The following is a 22,850-nucleotide window of genomic DNA, read 5'->3' as shown; positions in this document are numbered from 1 at the left end:
TTAACTAACTGTGCTTCATAAAGTGGAATTAAACCTGCTGAATAATGTAACGTCAATACACTTTGTAGTTTTCCATATACTTAACAAAAATTGAAAAATGTGACATTTCGAAACCTAACATGAAATACTGTACTACAATTATGGCTTCCGGTAGACTTTTGTGATATCATTTTGTAGTTTATATATATTATATATATATTTTTTTATATATATCTCAATCCTAAAATTCCAGGTGATGCAAAACGTTTGGCCTTAGCTGTACATGTCACCCATTAGTTCTGTTTTTCTAGGTATGTTTTTGTTTGTTTGTTTGTTTGTTTTTTAAAATGTTAAAGCACCAAACCTTCTAACGTATAATATTCCATTAGTTATCATAATTGCATGCAAGTCATTACTTCCCTGGCTGTCTCATTTTGAAAAATACCACTAGATAAGTGGAGTGAACAAAAACAAACACATCAAATGTTGCTGATTTTATAAAAGCATATTGTTCTGATATATCTTTTAATCTGTAAATACTTCTGATAATATATGCATTGCACAAACTTTAAAACCTTTTTTTAAAGTCAAGCACTGGCTTTGACTGTCAGTATTTGCAACTAATATATTTTTCAAATTCCTTGAGTAACGTTGCAAGAAGCTTTTAATCCTCTTTAACCCTTGACAGCTTCATAAAATAACGGGTCTGTGTGGTTAAAATGTGCTCATTACCTAGACTATACCTACAGTAAGGCTAAACACAGTTTCAGACAGCATGGAAAGAGCTCTATACTTCATTCCCAGAAATCAAATCAAGAACAGGGACTAAAAGAGCAATAACTGATAACACAGCAAATGACACATGTTTCTGCCTCTCTACTCATGGAACATGTACGACTACACACAGCAACACCTGGCAGCCTCACCACTAATGAAGATGTGTTGTTGAAACACTTGCTGAAAATGTTCTCTTTCTTGTGGTACAGAAGGTACAGATTTTATGATTTGAGATATGGGTGATATTGAAAAAGTAAGGTGACTCGTTCATACAGGTTACAGAAAAAATAAAAAACCTCACAGAAATACTAATGAGTCTGAGTCTTTATACAAGCAGTAGTGGGTAGGAACATTAATGAAAGCCACCACTCACGAAGGTCATAAAGAACATTTTTAGTACAAAGGGAATTTAGACATGATAAGTCATGCAAGAGAACCATTTTGTTCAGTGACTTAAAACTCAATACTTGCTTCTTGTGGGACAGTTTAGTGTAAACTGTTTGATACTGAAATATTAACATTTAGTACTGTATTTCAATGATCAATCTTGTATTAGAAAAATACATGTTTTTGGCTTACTCTTAAGAGATTTTCATGTTTCCCACCGCAAACAAAAATACTGTTTTAAGAGTAACTTGTATTGCCGTCTATATAACCAACAACTGTGCACTGATGAGATAACCTTTGATTATCTCGACAATTAACCAAGCATAATGGTAAAAAAACTGGAAAATAAAAGGCAAAGGTGTGCTACAGCACTGGAACTGTAACATTCAGTAAAAACATTATTTGAGTTTTGGGGCTGCACATCATGATCTGTGGAAAATTAAGTTTACAGAAACTGAACAAAAACATGTTGTTTTGCCAATTAATACAGTATGCTCTCATTAAGTTCTTACTCAGAAACAGCTAGGTATCTGAAATATATTTGGAGAACTTAATAATAATAATAATAATAATAATAATAATAATAATAATAATAATAATAATAATAATAATATTCTACTCAAGATAAAGTCAAAACAAGAGCTTTTTGAATAAGGTTATCACACACAAAGAATAGCTGATGCCAGTAACTTGGTCTGAAATGTTTAAGCAATCAATTATTTTTCTTTAAACAGCCAACAAGCCAACAAGACCTGCTATTTGCACCCATTGTCCAGGATTTTAAATTGATTAAAACAGCACAGACCGGGCAACTGATCAATTTCCTAAGAATAACTCTACAGCTTCAATAGAAAAAGAGAGTGCTTCAAAGAAGGTGTTTTACAGCATTGCTTCAGCATGTGGCTTCAGAAAACAACTGTCCTTTGCCTAACAGTCTAGGTTGTGTAACTGCCAGTTGTACATTCAAGCAAGACAACAAAATTCACCTTAGGAACAGGAATACCAATTAATTCTGGATACTGGTACACAAACTAGAAGTAATGATGATCTTTATCTATTAAAAAAATGTGTGTGTGTGTGTATGTGTGTGTGTGTGTGTGTGTGTGTGTGTGTGTGTGTGTGTATATATATATATATATAAATAAATAAATGGAGGTTAAGAAGCTTTGGTACTGCATCTCCTTTTGATAATTATGTGCAGTACCATACCACGAAAGAAATAAAGGCCACTTTTTTAAGACTTTAGAAAAGCTAGAATCATTGACTATAATGAAAATCATCTTGGTGTTATGCAGCAACATTGAGAAAGCACTATTGTCTGGACTGAACATTTATTGAATACGATTTTAGAGTACTGAATCACTCAAATCTTTGTGAGCAACACAGAACAAGAATAGTGTGTTTCCTTTCTCACCCTCCCTCTCCCCTCATTATACAAGTGTGACTATTCAGGGAGTTGTACAGTATTTCAAGGCATATTAATTACTCGTAAAGTACTTACCTTTTTGCTTTAAGCTATATTCCAGTGTAATGAAATTCTCAAAGAAGATAAAATAAATTTGAGAGCAGTTTGTTTCAAAGAACGTCTTTAGTTCTCCCCCATCCAGGATATCTGCAATAAGAAAATGAAAGTCCACTGAAAAAGTGTGTTGTTTTTTGTATGGTATTACATATCACATTATTTAATTACAAACATAACTAACTAAAAACAAATACATAAATAATCTAGTGTAACAGTAAATTGCCTTACGATCACATTCAGGTCTAATGCAATGAAAAGCAGTTAACAGTTGACAGTTAAACGTAGTTTGAGTAGAACGCTCATGCATTGATCGCTATGTACTGTATACATTGGCCTGCACATTTTCTGTGCACGTTCTGTAAGCACAGAACATCAAGTGTAACTTAATAACAGTGCTTAAAACATTTCTGTGACATCACCCTTTGATCTTTTGATTGATAAATGCTAAGGCTGGGATGATGCCTAATTTTTCACTATCGATGCATTGATTCATGGACATTATGACAGGGTAAAAAAACCCACAGTAATACATGTGGAGATGTGGATTACTGTGTAACATTGCAAGTAACGCTTTAAAAACTATTATGCATATTAAATTGATTACATCAGTTTAGTAATTAAATTCATTAAATTACTGTTTTTTTTTTTTTTTTTTTACCTTATTCGTGTTGATTTGTACCAGTTGGGGATCAAAGCAAAATAAAAATAAAAAGTTGTTTAAATCCATAACCAGTCAGAGTAACAACCAATCAAGAGAAAATCTACACAGGACTTTAATAAAACGCAAAACAATAACAGCAGTGCGTTTCTAAAACACAGATGTAAGACAACATTTCCCTTTTTCATCCTTATCCAATAATTTTGTTTATATTACAAAGTAGTTTTATGCAAAGCAACGTGTAAAAATGGTTCCACTGCTCCCTGCATCCTCTTTTAAAAAAACAAAATAAAACAAATCTGTGGAGGTCCCATGTAGTGTACCAGCAGAACAGGGTTTTAGCTGTCAGAACAGAGTGCAGACCAGCAAACGCTGTCGTTAACGTGAGGATCATCTAACATGACAATTTCAATGGAAGTTCCTGAGAATTATTAAGACTTTGATTTGGAAAGAGCACAAGTATTTTTTTTGACTTGGGAGCAAAACTGCAAATAGTTACGGTGTTGACAGCTCCCCGCAGAGACACTGGTACATGTTCCACAACACTGATTTTAACGTCGTGAACGGGGGTTTTTCAAAAGAAGTCTATTTCTACTACCGGTACTGTTAATTACACTGTGTACTGTTTTGCATGTTAACTTTGTTAATATGAAATAGTTACACTGGAAAAATAATATAACTATGTTGATGCAATATGTAAAAACACAGACGTTCTGGTTGAAAACGCAGATTTTGAGATGGTATGCTTTTTACAAATGCACATTTTTAAAGGCTAGCGCGACCTCTGCATCTCATTAAATGGTCACACAGATTAGTTGTGTTACCGGAGTATCCCAAACACTACTTTCTTTACTTTTCTTTCTTGCCATCTTACTTTAGAAAATAATTGTCAAACATCGAAAGACATTGTAGCTTGCAGTATTTTTGGAGGGGCTGGCCTGACAGTTCTTTCCTGGGCCGGGAAGTCGGTCAGTCTGGAAGGCGGTGAGACTCCATTGCAGGAACGTATTGACCCAGAAGGTAAACGATGTAGCAGCTGCAGACAGTAGAGACAGCTGCACACGTTTACCAAGGGGTCATGCGTGACAGCATAAAGGGGACAGGGGATCGTAAATCTTTTCCTTCACTTGGTTCAGAGAAGCACGGAACTGGAAGGACCGGGAGAGTTCCCAAACACAATTGTATTGAGAAAAGAGTTTGTGAGTGTTTTGTTTGCTTTGTCGTTGTTAGTAATTGTCTTTTGTTTTTGTGAATTCACTAAACGGCTAACACGTCTCTGGAGCTGTCGCCTTGGGCCAGCACTACCCGGAGCAACACTACACCACAGTCACTAATTGTTATCACCCACCACGAGCACTACTGCACGCACCCAGGACTGGTGACCGTGTTAGTGTATTGTGGGATGGATATTTGTGTTTATTGTTTGGGACTGTAACCCTGTTGTTATTTACTCCATGCTCTACACATTGTTGTGTATTGCCGGGGATTATTATTTGGTCACCAGACCTGGATACAACTGTTCCAAACTGGATTATAACTCTCTGTGTTTCATTACCGCACTGCATCAACCCTGCACCTGCACGTACCACTTACCACTTTGCCACAAGACAATACAAAATACACACAGGGGTGGGGTGTACCCTGCCACATAGGGTAATACATTTATACATTAATGTAAAACTTTTTTCAGCAACTTTGAACACAGTTCTGGGTTCACACTGTCTTTGGTGGATAAAGCAAGCTCGACAACAAAGGACGGGTTTAAACAGGTGTCTGTGTGTTTATTTTTCTGTGGTGCCCCTGTTCCAGTGGAAACACAACTTCTATTAACAAACAATAGAAAACAAAAATAAACCCTAGCTCATGTTTTGGAGCGCTAATTAAACTCAACAGGATCCTGACTGTACCTTCAGACGATAATCCGGTTTACTGCTTTAAATACACACGTCACAGGTTTAATTACTGTATTCCTTCAAATTAAGACGCACTTTTTGAACCATTTTTGCTTCTCAGAAATAGCCTGCATTTTAAACTCGAGTACAGTATAGCGATGCGTGTATTAAAGCAACAAAAATGTCACTGGCCGAGTACAGAAGCAGCAACGTGACTGACTGCCGAGAAAAAACAAACAAAGACTTACTGTTACTGCCTGATCTCATCCAGGACATACAGGCAGCCATTTTAAAAAAATTAGCTTCCTGAGGAATTCATAGAGAGGATTTTACAATTTCAGCGTTTCTAGCAAACAGTACCAGCTTATACAGATCGGAAATGCCTAAATGCATATTTATTTGAGGTTTTATTTTTTCCTCAAATTGAGGGTGGGAAATTTGGGCTGCTTATTAAATTCGAGGGCATATTAAATTCGAAGGAATACGGTTCTTTGTTTTAATGCAGACCATATTAAGGTCTATAGACAATTCATTACCTTCCAACAGACAGCTATTGTCTTTCAAACCTGTCCTTAAATACCTGCCTGGCTTGTTAAATTACGAACAGATGTATTAGTTTAACTGATTTCTAGTCAATCAGTGTTCTTGGATAGCTATGGCATTCTGGGAGATGTAGTTTTTCATTCCTCATTTAAACAGCAAGAAATATATTTCTTATTTTTTTCAATAACAAAAACAATTTCATCATCACTTTGTAAACCATCAATTACATGGACATTAGATTTAAACTCAGCTTTTGCATTTTGTTCCTGGCTTGAAACCACTGTGCAAACAAGCTGACAGCCCAATTACATGCTTCTTGAAAACTGATCGCTTGCAATGATATTTAGGTCTACATCTGTAGGTTTGGTAAAACTATCAATAACTTTATCTTTGGAAAAACTTAAACTAAAACAACAAACTATATTTAGTGGTATTGTGCAATAATGAATACTACTTCCACCAAAAGTGTTGTAAATACTACTGTTTTTCAGTATTACACGCAGATTTTGAGATGGCATGCTTTTTATAAATGCACATTTTTAAAGGCTAGCGCGACCTCTGATGCATTTTTTTTTTTTTTCATTCCTTGCCATTGCCGTTTCTTCACAGTAAACAGTGACCATCGACACGTTTTCATAAAGTGATAACATGAGGTTTACTTGTGTCTTATTGTAACTGAACGAAACCAAACAAAAACTGTTTAAAAAACTTTAAACACTTCAAATAAAACTAACATGGAAATGGCATTGTAAAATGAAGGGAAAAAGACTCACCATTTTGGTTCTCGTTTATTACATTCCACATAACGCAAGGCGCAACACAAAAATATATAATATATACAATCTGTATAAAAATCACTACACAACATTTACAGCGAGTTGGGCACTGTTTAAGCGAATCATTTCAGAATTACGTGTTTGCCTTTTTTCTGTCATGAGATTCTCATTCGTGCTAAAGCAGCACAATGCTTTTTTGACACAGATTGCTTTCCATTGAGAGCACTATGCTTGCACACTCATAGTCTGGTTTGTTTACTTTTTGCTGTCTAAAACTTTTAAATATAGTCTCAAGAGGTGCTGTGTTGATCTTGTGTTTTTTTTTTTAATGTATCAATCTTGCAGAACACACAGAGCTCTTTTTCATTTGCCATGTTTGAAACTGTAGCACAACTTTTGGTGAGGTGGTAAATAAGTGCAAGGTATTTTTGTAATTTCTAGCGAATACGAACATCTGAATTTTGTATCCAAATACATGTCAAAAAATATTTATTTTAATATTTGACCCAGCACAAAGTATTATAGATTTATAAATAGGTTAACACACTTGATAGTGTTATGTTTAAACATGGGTAAAAAAAATTAACAATTTTCATATCAAAAAGAGGAAAGCTGTAAAGTATCCTGATATTGCATTACAAATTAAAAGAAGGAATCCATGAGTAAGTGGAAATCAAACATTCCAACAGAAAGTTCACTTTCCGGTCTGACATAAACTAAGCCAGTGTACTGCTTCAGCAACGAATTCTGTTGATAACACACAGGGAGCTCCAGTGTTAATCCAGCATTCGTCTTATCTGACCAGCTCACATGTATCGTTTTCAACACATTGCATTGTGTTTCAGTCTTTCCTGCTGTTCAGGAAAACATGCTGACTCTTCATCAACAGTATCATGAAGGAAAGAGTTCACGACACATTGCTGCTTCCTGGAGGGGGTGCTGTCTCAACATATCCGCAGGTCAGAGTTCAACCAAATGCAAAACAGCAGCACGTACAGACAGCTTAAGGAGAGATGAGGAAAGCCATGTCAGAGGGGCATTCTAAGACACTTCCTCGAGCATTCCAGCAAAAATAAGGACAAGCTGTTCCCATTCCTAAAATGTATCAATATCTATAATACAGTAGTTTATGCAGTTTTGTTTTTGCTTTGTGGTTTTATACAGTAGCATAAACTAGAACAAAGAAATGACCTTTAACTGATATGCTTGTTGTATGTGATCTACAGTATTCTCTAGTACAGACTGGATGCAGATTGCTGAAACTGTACAGTACAGTTCAGCAGAATAAACTTTGTTTTTTAAGCTGAGAAAGAAAAAAATATCTGAAACATTATACATGTAACAATACATGTATAATTTCCTACATACATTTCTTTTGTTTTCCCTTTAATCTATTTGGAACTGAAGACTACGGTGTACAGTAAAGACACCTTCAGAACAAGGACAATGCTGTATTGGTGCCTCTTGTTTGTTCCGTGATGCTTGCAGAAAGTCAGTCATTCTTTTTGCATTAACTTTCACTGTTTTAATCTTGGATTTAACATCTCATTAAGAGATAACTAATGTAACATATAAAAACAATATTGTTTCACTTCACATGCCTACTGTAAGTAGGCTGAAAACAATTTGTTTCAGAATAAGTTACAGAAAGAGTAGGTTCGACTTGCAAACAGCTTCAACAAAACGTTTGAATGGAACAGCAAAATGTTGAGTTTTCTAGATAACGTGCTTTAGGAATTTCAAAAGGATTTCTTTGTGTTACTCTGTTACTGTGACCCAAATCTGCCATCTATTTATAACAAAAGTCTACAACTGACTCCTGAGCCGTGTTGCTTCTTATTTGCTTCACTTCCAAGGGAATCTCAAAGTTGGTTTCCTCCGCCTTTGTGACACACATACATTAAGATATTTTATACATTAATACATTGTGTCTAATTGTATACTACATTGGGACATATCATTATTACACACGTGTGTAATAATGATATGTCCCTTGGGTAAAAAGAAAGTACATTTTCTGGAGAGCTACTGTACCAAGGGCATGTCACTTACTCATATTAAGGTGGGCAGCAGTGTGGAGTAGTGGTTAGGGCTCTGGACTCTTGACCAGAGGGTTGTAGGTTCAATCCCCAGTGGGGGACACTGCTGTTGTACCCTTGAGCAAGGTACTTTACCTAGATTGCTCCAGTAAAAACCCAACTGTATAAATGGGTAATTGTATGTAAAATAATGTGATATCTGTATAATGTGAAATAATGTATAATGTGATATCTTGTAACAATTGTAAGTCGCCCTGGATAAGGGCGTCTGCTAAGAAATTAATAATAATAATAATATTAACTGATATAATAAGTTGTTATTAAAATCCGCTACAAAATCTTTACATAGCAACTCTACATGGCGCCGCTGCCGTGTATGGAGCAGGGTATAGGATCCAAAGCAGTGGGCTCGTACCTCTAGTGACTGTACTGCTTCAGTAAAATATGTACTGAATACCTTGTGTACAAGACAGTGTAAGAGAAGTGCTATGGCAGAATATGTTTGAAACATACAAAATATACGCTAACACTAATAATTTTAATTTCGAAAACTGAACACCGTCCGCCCCTCACCGCTCCAGCTCGTGTTATCCAGAGGCAAACCTTTAATTTCTTCATTGGCCAATTATTTTTCAAAAATAATCATGTTTGGTCACTGCCATATACAGTGGTTTGCAGAAGTATTCACCCCCCCCCCTCTTTTCTCATTGGTTTTCATAGTCTAATGATTAAAAAGGTATACATTTTTTGCATTCTCATTTAAAAGGTGTCACACCAAAGGATGCAACAGATGGGCACAAAGGGCAGTGCTAGAAAAGTGCAATATTTTGATACATTTATGATAAAAATAAATAAATCACCCTCTGGCCAGACCATGTGCTCCAGCGATGTCGTCTAATACTTCCTGACTGAGGAAGGACCCTCTTCACTGCAATGGTGTCCAAGTAAATACACGTTTTAAAATCACATTATGGTGTCACACCATGGGACGTCCTCTTTGCGGACAACACACAACCTATCATAACTATTTAAAAATGTCATGTATAGACTTGAAGAATATCATTCTTATAAACACACTTCTGTGTTGACATGCCAGGAATTTGAGAGTGGACTTTTACTAATTATTCTTAAAATTATCAATGTTTTTCAATTTTGCGGCCCTTCATAACAGTCACACCAGTGGACATCGATCATGTTAGTTCAAAATTCCCCCCAAAATTGTTGTGCATTTTGCAACTTTTCATATAGCTTAGATTAAATACAAAGCCTTTTACTATGTGACACAGTTTTAATCAAAATAAAATTGTTTTTTGCTCCATGGAAAGCAAAAACAACACGCCACGTCAACTACCCATATAGAATATAAATAAGATTTACAGAGAAAAACAGATTAATCTCAGTTGCATCAGTATTCAACCCCTTTGCTACTGCAGCCCTAAATCAGCTCAGGTGCAAATGATTTGTTTGAAAGGTCACAAAATTAGTAAAATGGTTTCAGCCTGTGTGTACTCAAAGTGGTTTAACTTGTAGATAATTTCCCTCAGGTATATAAAGACTTTAAAGATGCAAATCACATAGTGATCCAACAAAGCAACCATGAAGACCAAAGAGCTTTCGAAACAAGTCAAGGATAAAGTGGTAGAGAAGCACAGAGCAGGAGAAGGGTAAAAGAACATTTCAAAGGCGCTGGTTATCCCTCTCGGCACAGTGAAGTCCATCATTAAGAAGTGGAAGATGCATCAAATTCAAACCCTGTGATGGACTCTGTGCTTGAACTACTCTACAGATCTCCTACCTCTCCAATCTTCTACAGCACGTACTGTCAACAACATGGTATCTGATCCCTGCATTTCAACAAGTGATTGTACAAGGTCAAAACACTTCTTTAATGTGAAACTTCCTCCCAATCTAAAATTCCAATATTCTGTAGACTCATATTTAGTGTGTGTAAACATGCAGATAACAAATGACAGAGCAACAGAAAACAAGAAAATACTAAAGAGGACTAATGAACAAAATTTACTATAAATCATTGGTTTGTGTCGACTTCAGGTCATCTGTATGACTTTATTCCATAATAAGATCTATCAAGTGACAGAAATCAATATTTCTCCCACTGAGTGCTGGGTGTGTTCTTTGTCGTTCAAAATACAAACAAATGCCCTGCCCTTAGGTCTGCATTTATTCATCAAAACTTGAGGAGAAATATGGAAGACTGTGTTGCTATTTTACACAGGTCATTTTATCATTACTGTATCATGCACTATCAATGTAATACAAGAATTAAAGTTGATGTTTACAGAAGCTCTGAAAGATATATATATATTATACTGGAAAAAACTATTCAGTACAGTACCTTACATCTTTCACATTTAATCAAAAAGCAGGAGTTCAGCTGCCGTACTATGTACTGTTGCTTCAAATCTAAATCCTGGCTTTTGAAAATGCAAGCGTAGGTTAATGATGAATGAATGGTACACACAGCAGTAGCCTAGGTCATTCGTCTCAAGAATTACAATAAGCAGTCACCTTTTCTATCTCACTGCACCAGACATCAGCTACCACTCACAGATCAATCTGTCATACCACATTTTACAGTACATGTACTGCACGGTCTCAATTACAATTTAACAACCAAGAACATTATGCTGTTAAACTCAAAAGGATCCTTAGGCATGCTGTGAAAGAAGTAGCGGTGTGATCTATTGAGAAATCTCACCAGTAAATACTGTGCTGTACCTCATACTGTAAGTTGGCAGTTATTATGCACATTTGCCAATGACTGGTTATGGGAAATCGTTTTCTTAACAATAAGGCTGCAGTATGTACCAACCAAACCTACACGAATTTACAGTCTGGAAGCGACTGTAAAAAGCTTAAAAGACGATCAAGGGGCTCCCGAGTGGCACATCCAGTAAAGGCGCTCCACATGGAGTGCAGGATGCGCTCTATAGTCTGGACGTCACGAGTTCGAGTCCAGGCTATTCCTTTGCCGACCGAGGACGGGAGCTTCCAGGGGGCGGCGCTTGGCCAATTGGAGGGGAGGGAGGGTTAGGTCGGCCAGGGTGTCCTCGGCTCACCGCGCACCAGCGACCCCTGTAGTCTGGCCGGGCTCCTGCGGGCTTGCCTGTAAGCTGCCCGAGAGCTGCGTTGTCCTCTGACGCTGTAGCTCTTGGGTGGCTGCATGGTGAGTCCGCAGTGTGAAAAAAAGCAGTCGGCTGAGCCCTAACCACGACTCCACACTGCTGTCCTATATCTTTAACTGTATCTGTATCTTGTATTACTGATTGCTTAATTTTTCTCTTTTCAAAACCCAATAAACAGTTAAAAAAAAGAAAACATTAGGTGATGAAAATGTGAATAACTTTTGAAAGGATTAATATTTTTTACACGAAACAAACACAGGTATACTCAGTCACCCGAGCATGTTCATTCAGTTTAAAATTCCAAACTGTCTTGGAAAATATAATGTGTTGCATTTCTTCACTATCTGTATCTCAAACTGCACAAGCGACTGAACGCTACTTCCACATCAAGAGAGCTACCCCAGGGGACAGTGCATACTATTTTTCAGGCAAATCCGTCAAACGACTCAAAACTTATTTTTGTTTTACACTGAATCCATGGTCAAACCTGAACTACTGTATTAGTGGTGGGCAACAATATGAAAATTGTATATCGATATTGTGCATGTTTATCGATAGCAAGAGATAATATCGAAGTCTTCCAAAACAAAGAAATATAATAACACAATTGCAATATCAAACATATATAGATGTTAACTGATATTTACATATGAAAAGCAATACATTACTTTAAGTTAGTGGTGCTTTGCTTCACATTATCCAACAAGGTCTTGTTATTATTACTATTATTATTATTTATTTCTTAGCCGACGCCCTTATTCAGGGCGACTTACAATTGTTACAAGATATCACATTATTTTTACATACAATTACCCATTTATACAGCTGGGTTTTTACTAGAGAAATCTAGGTAAAGTACCTTGCTCAAGGGTACAGCAGCAGTGTCCCCCACTTGGGAATGAACCCACGACCCTCCGGTCAAGAGTCCAGACTTTCTAGCCAATCCAGAAGGAATTGAATCTTCCACTGCTGCGTGTAAATGCTGACTCACAACACCTCTAAAAGTATAAAGTACGGTGTCATGCTGAATTTTGAGATATGTTTTGATGTTTTAAAAAGTACATCTGATTTATAATACCGAAAGCTCACATTTTAAAAATACATTAATATTACCGTAAGTAATAACACTGACAAAATGCAATGAACTGCTGACACATGCGCATATCTCAGAATATGATAGTGCTTAACGCAGCATGCAAATAGTGTTTGGTATCTAAACGCCAATCAATGGAATAAAATGGTTAAATAATACTTTAGTGAGTGGTGTTTCAACATGAGACTGACAATGTATATGGTTTGTTGTATCTTAATATAAATTAAACTTGATTATACTGCGTTTGTATTTTTAGCAGTATTAGCTCTCTGAAAGCGTACATGAATTTTTAATCTCACGATACCACAATATGGAAATTATTGATATCATTATTGATATCATTATTATTATTATTATTATTATTATTATTATTATTATTATTATTATTATTATTATTTATTTCTTAGCAGACGCCCTTATCCATTCAATACTACAACAGATAACAGTGACAGTGATAGTTACATCAAGATATGATTAACTACAAAATACTACAGATTAAACACTTGGCAGATTACAGTACTCTGAAGTACAGGATTAAATGCAGTAAAATAGGGGGCGGATAAGAGCAAATAAAGCGCAATTAAGGAAGGGTGATAAGTGTCCAAGGGGAAAAACAGAGGAGTTCTACAGGTGCTGTCTGAAGAGGTGAGTCTTAAGGAGGCGCCGGATATCAAAATATCAATAGTGATGCCCACCCCTAATATATTAATAAATATAGACCTTTTTTTAAGTGCATTTTATAGCACCTTTATTATTTTAACAAATTTCCCAAAACAAGTGCTAGGGTATGCATTTTTGTTATTCAGAGTCGGCTTTTGTGTAGCTGTGTAGAGAAGCCTAGACTGTCTAGGCCTATATGAAAACAAACATTAGTAACTTAGAAAGTAAATCAAGAAAGCACCTCCTAACATCAGGAGGGCATGCAAGCTTTTAATCCTGAAAAACAAAAAAAAATAACCTTGACAAATAGGGCTCGTTAAGTTGTGCTAAAACTGTTGTCATTTTTTATTGCCCTTTTGCAGTACGTATGTTATCCTCAAACAAGCTTCATGTTAGCCTTCTGGTTAATCTTTTGATTTTAAAATAGTGCCCTGAATGGATTAGCACCTAGTTATTTGCAGCAGTTACTGACCCCGTATCTTCCAAACCGCACTCTGAGATCACAGGATGCAGGGCTGCTGGTTATTCCTAGGGTCAACTAAAGCAACACGGGAGGAAGGGCTTTTTCTTGTAGAGCTCCTAAATTATGGAATGCTCTGCCTTCGTTTGTCAAGGAAGCTGGGACCGTTACAGTTTAAGTCAAGACTAAAAACGCACTTTTATAAAATGACTTTCTTATCTTAGTGGGTTTTAATGTAACCTTAAAATTGCTGCTTTTGTATTATATGTATACTGTTATTTAAATGGTCTGATTGTGGCAGTTATATGTGTGACATGCTATACAAATATATTATGGTTTGTTCTTTTTTCTGCTATGTACTGTACAGTGCTTTGCGATTTTCCTTCATTTGCTAAGAACGTTTACAGGTCTAGCTGCTTTGTTTATACTTTTAATGGAAGTCAGGTGTCCTCCAGTTTTTCATTTCTTAATAGCAGACCTGCTTAGCCAACCATGACATTAATGGCTGCTGATATAACCAAATAAAACAGGAAAGCTTTCACTTAGTCTAACTCAAATCACATTGACTCAACCCTCTTGCTTTGTGCAGAGTCTAAACTCATCATCGTCTCCACATCACAAAAACAGGCAAGTGAAAATAGTCATTGGCACAGAAATGCTCTGCAGTGCAAGTGAGGTAACGAATCATTGTGCACGCTGGAAAGGAAACCCTGCCACACACTACATCTCCTGTCATACCAGCTGTGTTTACTACAGCACTCGTGCTGCAGGGTCAAGCTTACACAAGGACCCTGTCTCAGCACACACTGCAGTTCATCCTAATGTATCTTCATTACAGGTTATCGTTAACTATAGTACAATACTATAGCGATGCTGCATCTGTCTGGATTGAATTACAATCTTTCTCTTTACATCTGTGTTTTCAAGCTGGATCATTTTGCACTGGTTTTATACATCCACCACTGTACTGCTCCTCTTTAATGGAACAACCTGCCCGAGCTAATCTGAACAAAAACAAACACAGATTTGCAGTGACCCATCATAAGAAAAAAATAAAAATAACCTAACCTCTTTTAACCTACTTTCTTGGTTATTTCATGTATACTTTATACTTTATACAGTCTACCATAATTTAAGGATACTTGTGTTAAACAAAAGTGCCACGAAGTTTAAATCTCCTGCAGTAGCTTCAAGTGTTTTACAACATCCATGGATCATTGAATTGCACTGCAGTGTGCTAGTGCAGGCTAAGGGTCAGTGTTTCTAAGCTACCAAACGATTTTTCAATGTCATAATACAGTATCAATGACATTTCTTAGTTTTTTTTCTTTTTTCACAATTACACTGTGCATCACCTGCAGGGAGGCCTTGCTCATGTAATAATAATAATAATAATAAACTTTATTTTGTATAGCGCCCTTAAAAGCAATTCTCAGGGTGCTTCACAATTAATAGTACAGAAATAAAATAAAAAGCTTATACATAAAAAAGCACAAGGAAATAAAACAATCATAAAAACGCCTTTCTAAAAAAGTGAGTCTTTAAATTAGCTTTAAAAACACTCAGAGAAGCTGAGTCCCTGATCTCTAGTGGAATAGTTCCATAATTTGGGGGCATAACAGAAGGCCCTGTCGCCCATAGAGCGCAGGCGAGCAGGCGGGACACACAGCAGTCTGAGATCAGCAGAGCGGAGGTTGCGAGTGGGAGTGTAAAAAGATAAAAGATCTGACAGATAAGTCGGAGCTAGCCCATGAAGAGCCTTACATGTCAGCATTAAAATTTTAAAATCAATTCTGAACTTGATAGGCAGCCAGTGCAAGGCCTCCAAGACAGGAGTGATGTGATCTCTTGAGCAGGACCAAGACAGAACTCTGGCTGCAGAGTTTTGGACAAATTGAATTTTAGTGAGGATGCTATTAAACACCCCAGAAAGCAGGGCGTTACAGTAATACAGTAAATGTATTGACCAGCTATTAATAGATACACTGCTGGACCAGCAACATAATCAGCACTGCATTTCATTTAATTTTAAATTAATACTCGGATCCAGAAACAAAATATGAGTCTAATCCCCACCACTGGCTTCCCTGTGACAATGTGGTCGCCTTCAGATTACTGTTAGCAAAAAGCAGCCTTTTCCTGCCTTGAAGTCTTGATGGACAATCATTAATGATTTATATTTACAGTTTGCCCCACCTTCAGTGAGCTGGGGGGAATCTCAGAAGAAAACATGAAAACTGCTTATTAGTACAAGTAGTGTGTTATGTACAGTGGCCTATATTGTACATATTAATGTTCTTTATTGTATGGAAAATATAAGATATTAAATACACAGTTAAAAGCATGCATATTATTATTATTATTATTATTATTATTATTATTATTATTATTATTATTTATTTATTTTTATAATTTTTTTGGAGAGCCACAAACCTAATGCTCATTTAAAAATACAGTATACACATAAACTGGCAGACTGGCAAGAAACCAAAACGAGCTAGTGGTATATCAGCAGAAAGTACTGTTAGACAACCGGCTTTACCAAAGCACATGAATTACCTTTTATTTGACAGCACGGGTCTCTTTGCTTCTATCATGACTAACTCATTAGAGTGAATGCTTCAATTAATAAATACTCCAAATGACAAGGCTGTCACTATCGTAATATTAATGCAAAAGACCACTACAGTACAATTCGGCACAGGTCAGCAGCCAGTTTGTCAGGAAGTGAAGCGCATCTACAGCCAGCAGTATTTGACTGCCCCCTACATGGCCTCCGTATTCGGTGGACAATGACATCTGCAAAGATCAGTGAACTTAACAGTACCTGCTTAGATCTCTCTACCACTAACACCAGCCAAGTGGTTACAACTAGTACCGATGCCATCTCGTAAAGACAATAACACTGGGGTGCACTGCACCACTGCACTGACTGTGTGTGTGTGTCTCTGGATCTGTCCACTTACCTAGCAGAGACCTGAGGTGCTTCAAGCGGGTCAGTACATCCTTCTTTGGGTCCAGAACTTTCTGTGTAGATTTCTTGACGTCTCCATGGCTCTTTCGAGAAAACATTCCGTTATAGAAAGCTATTTTGGCAGCTGTTTTTTCTTCGTTTTACCATGCAGTCGGTGTATTACTGTCTCTTCTATCGCCTTGTGTTAATCTGGCGCTATGCTTGTCTCCTCCTTTCGTGGGTGTGTAAACACGGAAACCCAACAGAAAAGCCCGTGACGTATACGCAGTTACGTAAGACGTCGCTCGCTGCAATTGAAGGGCACGTAACCAGAGTTTTTTTAACCGCTGCTCTGCTGAATAACATTTGACTGAAAAATCCTTAACCTGCAAGCGGCTTGAATTGCGCAAACTCAGATTTGGACTTTTTCTAGATCACATCTTTACACGTATCCCATTGTTATAAATTGGCTGTTTTTCGATTTTTTTTTTACTACCAGTGCAGGTATTTCGTTTTTCATACAACGTTAATGTTTCTTATAACTGTATAATTTGTAAAAGCAAAGGGTGGGTAAGTGTGTTTATGCTGTGTATATCTGACAACAGTAACAGTGTTTGGTATATCGATTTTTGGATACACCAGAGTTAAGTACTTGGATATATTACTGGCCACTGGTGTACTGTTCTGCTAAACTTGATCTGACTACCTACATACTAACAGCAGCGGTAAAGTATTCTTTCTGTTATTGAGTACCAAAAAGAGATACATTGTGCATATTGTACCACAAATGGCCAACAAAACGTGTCGATTGATATGAGTGGCTGTCTGGTGGATAGGAATGCAGTTGCTGATGCTCATGGTGGCCATTGTGCCAGATCCAATATCAATCTGTTAATACATTAGATCACAACACTGCAGTGTATAAGATTAACATTTATGATAGTTTGTTTACCATGGACAGCTACCTCATAAGCAGTGCAATCCAGGGAAAACAGATGGTGGCAACCACTGCCAAGTGGGATGTAATGCACCACATTGAATATTAAATGTGTAAGAAATAAAAATGAATACTACATTTATAAGGTTTAGAGCATCCTTTAAGCTAGAGCACATACAGATTTACTGCAGTCGAAACCATTACTGTAAGGAAACTATAACAAATAAACACCGCAGTAAGTTCTTGGAGGGTTCCAGCAGCATCGGTACAGAGCACCAGTTTCTATAGTCACAGCTGCGCATTTAGAAAAGCATCATTTATTACTACCCATAGTTCTGGGAAGTGGGACGTGAATGGTCTGTGTTGGAGCCAAACAAGCAGCCCTTTCAGGATCGGAATTTGCACGCACTAGTTACTGAAGCGTGCAATATTGCTGCAGCAGTAACAGCAACGCCAGCCACTTCTACTGCTGATTCATTTTGTTGTATTTATCAGACTCCAGTGGATGAGGAGATTGATTAAAACATTTTTTTTTTGTATCTGTACACTGAAAATCCCCAAAACAATATCTGCAGAGAGCATGTTTCTTTATGAATGTAGTTTGTAAGCATTTAAAGATAATTTAGCATGTCAAACTACAGCTGAACCTGTGGGGGGCTGAAAATAAAATGCATTTAAAAATGTAGTTGTTATCAAAATACTTTTTAAGTGCTCTGCTTTCCTGTGGTTGGTGTTCCTACATGAACATCTTTATTCTCTAATTATTTAAGAGAATGTTTAACTAAATGCAAAAGTAGCTACAACCTAAGGGCAACATCAATAAAGCTTGTTAAAGGCATACAATATTCAAAACAAAGTCCTGTGATAAAGAATGGTTTGCTCCTGGGTGTGTTTCTGAGCACCATATATCATTGCAGTAGATGCTAATGTTAGCTGTAGGCATACAAGCTTCCTCTCCACTTGAAATCTACCTGCCTCTATAGCTGTGTTCAGAATCTACCTGTCTCTATAGCTGTGTTCACAATCTACCTGCCTCTATAGCTGTGTTCAGAATCTACCTGTCTCTATAGCTGTGTTCAGAAACTACCTATCTTTCGCTGTGTTCAGAATCTACCTGTCTCTATAGCTGTGTTCAGAATCTACCTGTCTCTATAGCTGTGTTCAAACCGGTTCAGCTGCTGGGGAGGAGCTCTCAGATCGGTCTGAGACACGTTCAGCTGCTGGGGAGGAGCTCTCAGATCGGTCTGAGACACGTTCAGCTGCTGGGGAGGAGCTCTCAGATCGGTCTGAGACACGTTCAGCTGCTGGGGAGGAGCTCTCAGATCGGTCTGAGACACGTTCAGCTGCTGTGGAGGAGCTCTCAGATCGGTCTGAGACCGGTTCAGCTGCTGGGGAGGAGCTCTCAGATCGGTCTGAGACCGGTTCAGCTGCTGGGAAGGAGCTCTCAGATCGGTCTGAGACCGGTTCAGCTGCTGGGAGGAGCTCTCAGATCGGTCTGAGACCGGTTCAGCTGCTGGGAGGAGCTCTCAGATCGGTCTGAGACCGGTTCAGCTGCTGGGAAGGAGCTCTCAGATCGGTCTGAGACCGGTTCAGCTGCTGGGGAGGAGCTCTCAGATCGGTCTGAGACCGGTTCAGCTGATGGGGAGGAGCTCTCAGATCGGTTCAAGTAAAGCCTGAACAGACCAATCGGTTCTATAATGGGTTGCCAAAAAGACAGGTGAAATCATCGACCATTTTGGATTTCTCTGGAGCAATGTCCAGTACAATGTAAATATTTCTCCATATTCCTTTCACAAAGAAATGCAAGACAAATGAATTAATCTAATTCTGTCCTTTCAAAAAATGACATTTTTATTAAAGACAGGAATGAAACACTTTGAAAATATACTCATAAGTCAATAACACACAATTAACTGAATTTCATGTTAATGAAACCCTCAGCATAATATCATCCCGTTAAAATGTCCCTGCAAGAATATAATAGGGACAAGCGTCAATAGGGCCAGTCTGTTGAAAGGATCGCTTTGGACTTCCACTCCACTTAAGCGAATAAAAAACAAAAGAAAATGAAAACATACAAATAGAACATTTACAATGAGTGTTTGTACAGCATTGAAATGTTCTGATATTAAAGTAGCACAATTCAGCCCACAGAACACTGCAATGTGTGCATAACAGCGTTGTTATGTTCTTAAACAAAATAAATGGTGTTTGTGTGGTAGGCTACTGGACACAATGGTAGCATGCATCTAATAGCCTTTTAACTTCACTCTTGGTCTATGTGTTCTACCTGTCAATCCAGTCAAACCTGCTCAAAGCTCACAGGGTCAGGGAGCAACAAAAACACTGTGTTGGCTCTACATCAAGAAAAACTCCCAAGCTCTTTTGAGAATGTAAGAAAGCATGCTTGGCATGCAGAGCCAACCTAGCTATTGAAAGAAAGAAAGGGAGAGTCGAGCCATACAAAGGGAAGCTGTAGAGGAATCTAGAGCATGTATCTCTGGGAGTGATATCCAAGCGTGCTGCCTCTGTCAGACAGCCTTAACTGACTATATAAAGAAGACCTTAAAGCTTATGCAAGCTTGACCAGTACAGCTAAGCAAAACACTGGTATAATGTATGTGAGTCAAGCACTACTGTCGCTATTGGGTTGTCTTGGTTGGTTAATTCATCTCTGTCTGTCCTTTGGTCAGAGGCATATTCTCAAATCGTCTCTTTCTGGTTTCTAAAGAACACCTGGCCAAAAGAAACCTAGAAACAATGAAAACATACTGTAGGCTGCATCCACAAACTGAAAACCACTCGAGTGGCAGCATTTGTTTTGAGTTCTATAACCTCCTCTGATACAAATACAGCAGTTTGGAAACCAGTGATTTTATGTGGAAAACATGCTCATGTATTCTGTCCCTGGGCTTGATGAAAAAAAGAAGCCTAATAATTTTCAAATGAGCTCTTTGCAAGTTTAATAAACATAGTCTCCTTGTCTTAGCTTCAGCTTAGCTTTTAACCGATGTTGATGTAATTTACTGAGAATCACCTGTAAAGAACATATCAGGGCCTTCCATCTTTACTGTGGATGGTTTACCACAATTAAAAGAATTACAAAGCGAAGCATGGTAAAGTGCAGACATGCATGGTAAATCAAAGAAAATGACTGAAAACCATGGTCAGCCATGGTGAAGCACTGTACATGTTGACACATCCTGGGAAAACCATTATAAACTGCAAAATTACAATATAACTGTACTACTACAGTAGCACAGTACAGGGGCTAGATCTGGAAGTTAGCATTTAAGAGGGATGGTTATTAGCATATATGTGCATACGTCGTATCAAAAGAAAGGTTATCATCATCAATTGACATTTGACCACATGTGTTTGCAAAGGTGGCCTTGACCTTATTATATGGAATTGTAAGTAGAGACATATAAAAATATGTTTTTCACCCTGAATACAAGGGTATAAACGGGTATCTGTAATGAGTATAGCATTTTTTCTGAGTATGATTTATACATGGGTACAAAGGTTTTTTGGGGTTTTTTTTTAGGGAGCATCTGGATTTAGCCCCACCCACAGTTAAATACACATGGCTCCTCTTCACAGACCTACAATGTACCATGTTAAACTCTTATAAGGGGGTAGTGGGGTCTCTTGATGAGTCTTTTAGTCAATTTTGCAAACTTGAAAGATTAACCTCTTTGAAGCGTGTAACGGGGATTCGTTACGTGTATGGGTCGTCACTGAATAATACTGACTCAGACACAGAGCAGTGGGTGTTGACACGCTGCACAGGCGCGCAGATTTAACTAACACAGGTGTTGACACTTGGGTACCAGCAATGGTAATCCTAGCACCAGATTTAATAATGAAAAGAAAATAAAACAAAGTGTGGGAGCAGAGGCTGTCTTTGTGGGAGTAGAGGCTGTCTGTGTGAGAGTAGAGGCTGTCTGTGTGTGTGGGAGTTGAGGCTGTCTGTGTGAGAGTAGAGGCTGTCTGTGTGAGAGTAGAGGCTGTCTGTGTGAGAGTTGAGGCTGTCTGTGTGAGAGTAGAGGCTGTCTGTGTGAGAGTAGAGGCTGTCTGTGTGGGAGTAGAGGCTGTCTGTGTGAAGCATGAGAAGAGACCTGTATGGTCAAAGTAAATTAAAGGTACTGTGTGAACCTGGGTGTGTAATAAGTGTTTTTGTTGAACTGGGAAATGGCTTAGCCATCTGGTCGATAGTTTAGGGATTGTGGAAAAAGTATATTTAGTAGTCCAAGGGGACTTGGGGTTTTGTTTTATAGTTAGTAGTCCAAGGGGACTTGGGGTTTTGTTTTATAGTTAGTAGTCCAAGGGGACTTAGGGTTTTGTTTTATTATCTTGTTTTTGTGAATAATTGTGGCAAAGTGGTTGATTGTGAACAGGTGCAGAGGTGATAACACAGACAGAGATTGTAATCCGGTATGGAAAGGGGTATTTTATTTTTATACTCCAGGTCTGCTGACCAAAACAATGATCCCCAGCAATACCCAGCAATGTGTAATGCATGGGGTTAAATAATAACGGGTTGCAGTCCCAAACCATAAACACAGGTATCCCTCCCACAATATACACACGGTCACCAGTCCTGGGTGTGTGCTGTAGTGCTCGTAGTGGGTGATACAGTTTCATGAGTGACAAATAGTGCAGTGCTGTTCCGGGTTTTTATGCAGAACGTGTTAGCTGTCTATACAACACAAGTAACAATTATAGACAAGACAAACAAACTCTCATGAAGCAGGTTCTTAATGACTCTCAATAGAAACACTTTCAGGGTGAAAGAAATGATCAGGGTGCAACTCAAATGCACCCCCAACAGTCAATGCTATGCTGGTCTCAGGCTTATTTTACCTTCGGCATTCAGAGATAGTCCTAAAAATTAAATATGCTGGTGACTTAATTAACCATGTAAAATATCCAGACGAGCAGAAAGAGTAATACGTGATGATTAGGAGCACACCTCACAGAATAATAACAGAGTATTCCTTTAGGTGGCAAGTTAAACATTCCTTT

General features: G+C 37.8%; 1 protein-coding gene across 3 annotated transcripts in view; it reads right to left on the bottom strand.

The window, feature by feature from the left end:
* Positions 1 to 17,192, bottom strand: part of LOC117402736 (ral GTPase-activating protein subunit alpha-2-like) — a 179,479-nt gene extending 162,287 nt beyond the window's left edge. For all 3 annotated transcript variants that reach the window (XM_034004162.3, XM_034004163.3, XM_034004164.3), the window contains exons 1-2: positions 16,899 to 17,192; positions 2,645 to 2,755 (exon numbers count right to left, since the gene is read on the bottom strand). In XM_034004162.3, coding sequence (XP_033860053.3) covers positions 2,645 to 2,755; positions 16,899 to 17,004 — 217 coding nt within the window. In that variant the 5' untranslated portion in view covers positions 17,005 to 17,192. The remainder of the gene's footprint in view (positions 1 to 2,644; positions 2,756 to 16,898) is intronic.
* Positions 17,193 to 22,850: the final 5,658 nt, after the last annotated feature.

Source organism: Acipenser ruthenus, chromosome 5 (genome assembly GCF_902713425.1).
Source record: "Acipenser ruthenus chromosome 5, fAciRut3.2 maternal haplotype, whole genome shotgun sequence".
In the NCBI taxonomy this organism is placed as follows: Eukaryota; Metazoa; Chordata; class Actinopteri; order Acipenseriformes; family Acipenseridae; genus Acipenser; species Acipenser ruthenus.
Note: the sequence above shows the minus strand (reverse complement) of the source record. Positions and strands in the feature narration are given on the sequence as shown.